Genomic DNA, 4,709 nt, shown 5'->3' on the forward strand with positions numbered 1-4,709 from the left:
CGATATAAAAAACCAAAGTATTCAATACCAAAAAGTATTTAATACAAAAAAAAGTATTTAAAATACCATTCAAAATACTTCATGCTGAAAGTATTTAAAAAGTTATTCAATACTTAAGTATTTGAATACTTTTACTCAAATACTTTTACTTAAATACTTTACAGGACTGCGAATTGCTAATTGTCTAGATAATATATCTGGGGATGTATTATAACTTACAAGGCTATACTGATAGAATAACAGGAGTATACATTTGCAAGCATATAAATACGAGGCCAAATTTTAATAATTATTGTACATTAATTAATCCAAATTATATGATATTGTAAATGATAAATAACTTAAAAATATCATATTATATTCATCAATTAAAACACAAAGCGTGATAGAAGAATACCATAAATAATTGAAAATATAATAAAACATATTTTATCAATTATTTTAGCGAATGTCTGTCTTTTGTTATACTCTATATATTGTAAATCTATTTCTTTGTCTTCGTTTAGAGTTTGGTTGCTCGACGATGGTCCCTGTGAACATTAAACAAAATTTATTTGTATGAAAATGTATTTTAATTTTATCAGTCATAATCATTTAAGTACACTGTACAGTGTACATACACGCACACATGTCACATATTATATACATTTATATAGTTTAACGTTAACATTATTATGGTCTATAATATTTGCTTGTAGTAATTATATTAGCAGGTCTTACGTCCACTCCCATTGCTAGGAATTCTATAAATTTGGATTCAACGATGTTTGAAATTGGTTTTGAAAGTGGTTTCCGTGTTATTGTCATATTTTTTATCACCACTGATATTATAGCCGTCAAAACTATCAGTCCCAGGCTGTACGTGTAGTATATAGCTATAACCGTTAAGAACAATGAGACAAGTTTTTTACTATTTCATACCAAACTTAATTTCATATTTAGACCAATAATTACAATCATATTATGTCGTTTGCGTGAAAATATTACCATTTATCACCGAAACGTTAGCAAAATTATACGACGTTGACATTATACGAACCAATTAATGGAACTGTGGATAGTATCAGAGGTATTTTCGAGTACAGCACCTGTAGAATGACGACAACAATCAATGCGTCGAATAGGCTTATTGTAAGTTTGTATCTGTTGTCATCTAGTGAAAGCCCAAACACCAGTAAATTCAATAGTGCTGTACCTGTGTGTGTGTGAGAAAAAAAATTAATAATAACGTGGGTACATCCTAAACAATGAGTACGCAGGTAGGTTTCTGACTTCCTGTTTATGCACTATATAATATATTATATCTTGTATAATATTCACATTCGAGGTAACGAGAATATAGGCGATGGATATGCACGACCATGTAACGAATATGAAAATAATATATTTATAGGTTTTGCCAATCATTTACTCATTCGGCAACAACCGCAAATTATTATTATAATATTGTCACGGCGCAAGAGTCGAAATTTATGGTTTTTATGAGAAAAAAATACACTTGCATAAGGCTGGTACGAAAACCACCGGATGATATTGGTTGGACTTGCGATTGATGGTGATGTTGTACTCGACACTGACGTATGGTTCGTTCGGGCAACACGAATAGAATTTCGTTATTTTATCGCTGGAAATTCGTAATATCTGCCATTCCGTGTGAGGGGTGAGGAAAATCTAAAATTAAAAAAAAAAAAACAATAAATCAGAATTTTCGATTTGTTTTTGTACAAAAACTTTTTGTGAAAGACCTCGTGCGCGGCGTCTGTGATGTTTATTGCGTTCGTGCTGTAAACCCACGACCCGACTATCAACAGTCCGGTTTGCGTGTCATACGGCCAATAGGTCATGTCGGCTTGGCAGTATATCCTGTACTGCACGGGTTGCACCCACAAGACGTCTCCGGTGTTGTACACGATGCTCTGTGTGTTTCCGTGCACTACGGTGTTGGCCTCAATGCTGGAACGATAATATAATACATTTATAAATTTATGTGTGACTAAGACATAGTTTACCATTTATTATTTCCAAATGTCCAATAAGCGGCTCGAATATTTAGAGTTTTAAAATTCGAGCCGTTTATTGGACATTTGGACATACTTGTTGTAGGCCATGATGTCTGGACGCCAAATTTCGTTGTGTTCAACAGCTATGAAATTGATTTTATCGTAATCGTTCGGGTCCCATGTCAGTCGATCGTCAATCCACGCCTGCGGAACAGAGTGCATTACTTACACCGATCATCTTAGTTTCGGGATGATAAACATAATAATATATTAATATGATTTATATTTTATACCGATTAGCTTCATAATACGTATTACATTATAACCTAATATCTATATCCCGCATGAAAGTGTTTAGGTATAGGTACCTATATACTTACCACTTTTAAGCTGGCGTAAATGATCATATGAGACGTTTCGTAACTCTGTGAAATTTCAACAGAAATCAAGATTGTATTAGTTGAAGTTATGCGAGAGTATAACTGTATAGCAGTGGCGTTTCGAAGGTATTATTTTGGAGCAATTGCTCCTTCAAAATTTTTGGTTGGTGGATGGTCCCCCTGCCACAAAATACCTTGTCACCTAGGTGACAAGGTATATCGTAGAAATATCATATGCGATTATACAAATCGTTACAAATGTAGGCATATTTTGTACATTTTTAATTTAAGCTTTTTTGCTGAGTTGGAAATGCCGTTATAAACATCAAGGGGGTAGCTTGTATACATTTTTGCTCCTCACAAAAAATGAGTTCAACACACCACTGCTGTATAGTGTATATATGCACTATAATATGAACTTAACCATTTCTACGCTGTTAAATACAGCGTTAACTTTCATATGAACAGGTTTTTTGCTTGTAGCGGGCACCACTACTTTATCGTAATTCTTCAACAGTTGTTTTCTCAGCTCATGTCCAGCCGTGATGTTTTCGTCTGGTAGTTTTGAATTACCTGTCAATCAATTTTTATTAGAACATAGACAGTTGAAATATCGTATTACATAATATAATGACGTTATTTACTTATAACGTCCAAAAAACGTTTTTAAACATTATTTTAATTATAAACTTGTGATGTAAATAATATCAGTAATATTTCATTGCCTCTCGTACAAAATATATTGTTCAAGTTAAGAATAAGTTAGTGAATGTTAATAATCTAATTTTCGGTCCATAGTCTGTTCTAGGCTATAACTTCTAACCTTCTTGTATTGAATACAATACTCAATTCGGGGTAAAATTTCGTTAAATAATTACCTATTTAATATTTTTCAGTCTTCTAATGTCAATAACAGCCTGACATTTGGCGAATGTATCAATTTGTATTATTTTATTTCAAAAGTAGATAATAATGAAAACGCCTGATGACAATCTACTGTTGCAATGGACTTTTATTGTTCCAATTTTTTTGGACGATTTAAAAAAATAAATTTTAAACAAAAATAATTCCTATACATAATATTATTATTATTATTTTACAACATTTTCCCGACGGCGGATTGAGCATAATACAACGTCAGCAAAATCACATTAGGCCGTGCTTGGACGACGAGTGCTAAATTTTTTCCCAGATCAAAAGCATCCGTCTGAAAGTATTTTAATAACCTTTGGTGGTTTTACTCTGTCCAGCGACATCCCCTGCACGTGACACCATGCCATCGAGATAGGTTCCACCCGTACAGAGTATAATACTTAGTCATGAGTATGAATATTATGGCAGGTTTTCGACCTCAGCCAAAGGACCGCGGACAGAGCTGAGGCTGACGTACCGGCTGAACATACCAAATCACATCACACCACTCGGCTACATTTAATTCATAGGTCGCGTGCTGTATTTTCCTAGTTTTCCGTTCGTTTACATAATATAACACAGTGTAATACATTAAAATTATTTATATTTATTGTTGATTTACTTGCGTCGCCGGTCGCACAGTATGTGGTTAAAATTATCAGGAACAATCCTGACAGTCGTGGACCGTCCATCGTGTCCGGTGGCGATATCGACACTGGAAACTACTAAGGAAAATAATATTCGCGGAGCGTAGTCGAATGCAAAATGATTTTGAAATGCGGTACATGCAGCGTTCAGATTTATAAGTCTATAGATGTTTTGTACATAGATCTAAATTATTAAATTCAAACACAGGATATTCATATCATCACCTATTGTACCTATATAAATATAATATGAATTTCAATTAAACCCAATCATCGTAAAAGTTTTTGTACGCACTTTTCGATTTTATTAGTCATACAGACACGCGTATCATTGGTCTGATTAGTATAATGTTGTGTGTCTGTTATACACAATATAATATAATATTTTGTGCCGGCTTAGCTAACGATGTATGTCCATAATAATATGATAATGCGTAGGTACCATTTTTGTTGACCCGCGCGATAGGTATAAGTTATGCGGTACCAACAACTTGTATTTAACCTCATGATTGATTGAATTACAACTCTTCGAAAGTGCACGTAAAACTGTAGGTACTTACATAACTTTGAGCCAAAAATCACGAGTACCACTCGTCATTGTTGGCAAAATTAATTAATATAACGATAATTAAAATTCTGATCGATTTTGGAATCGTAAATATGGCATAACAAAACATTATACAGTGGCTAGGCGCGAGTCTTTAGGTCGTAGGTTGGCGAGATGTTGAAAAAAAATCAATGAGGCATAATATGACAATATTATTATTGAC

At 33.5% G+C, this 4,709-nt stretch overlaps 1 protein-coding gene across 1 annotated transcript; it reads right to left on the reverse strand.

The window, feature by feature from the left end:
- Positions 1-248: 248 nt before the first annotated feature.
- LOC100571068 (acetylcholine receptor subunit alpha-like 1) lies at positions 249-4,064 on the reverse strand. Its single transcript, XM_016807628.1, has 9 exons — positions 3,915-4,064; positions 2,805-2,953; positions 2,381-2,425; positions 2,095-2,204; positions 1,746-1,953; positions 1,503-1,671; positions 1,040-1,195; positions 721-875; positions 249-530 (listed from the first exon to the last, which is right to left on the reverse strand). The coding sequence occupies exons 1-9, from the start codon at positions 3,982-3,984 to the stop codon at positions 369-371; spliced, it is 1,224 nt and encodes a 407-aa protein (XP_016663117.1). The 5' UTR covers positions 3,985-4,064; the 3' UTR covers positions 249-368.
- Between the last annotated feature and the right edge of the window lie 645 nt (positions 4,065-4,709).

This window comes from Acyrthosiphon pisum, chromosome A1 (genome assembly GCF_005508785.2).
Source record: "Acyrthosiphon pisum isolate AL4f chromosome A1, pea_aphid_22Mar2018_4r6ur, whole genome shotgun sequence".
NCBI lineage: Eukaryota > Metazoa > Arthropoda > Insecta > Hemiptera > Aphididae > Acyrthosiphon > Acyrthosiphon pisum.

Coding starts and splice junctions, on each gene's coding strand:
- LOC100571068 (XM_016807628.1), bottom strand. CDS start 3,984: ATGGACGGTCCACGACTGTCAGGATTGTTCCTGATAATTTTAACCACA. Junction 1,672..1,745: donor TCACAGACGCCGCGCACGAG/GTCTTTCACAAA, acceptor TTTTAATTTTAG/ATTTTCCTCACCCCTCACAC. Junction 876..1,039: donor ATCCACAGTTCCATTAATTG/GTTCGTATAATG, acceptor TAACGGTTATAG/CTATATACTACACGTACAGC.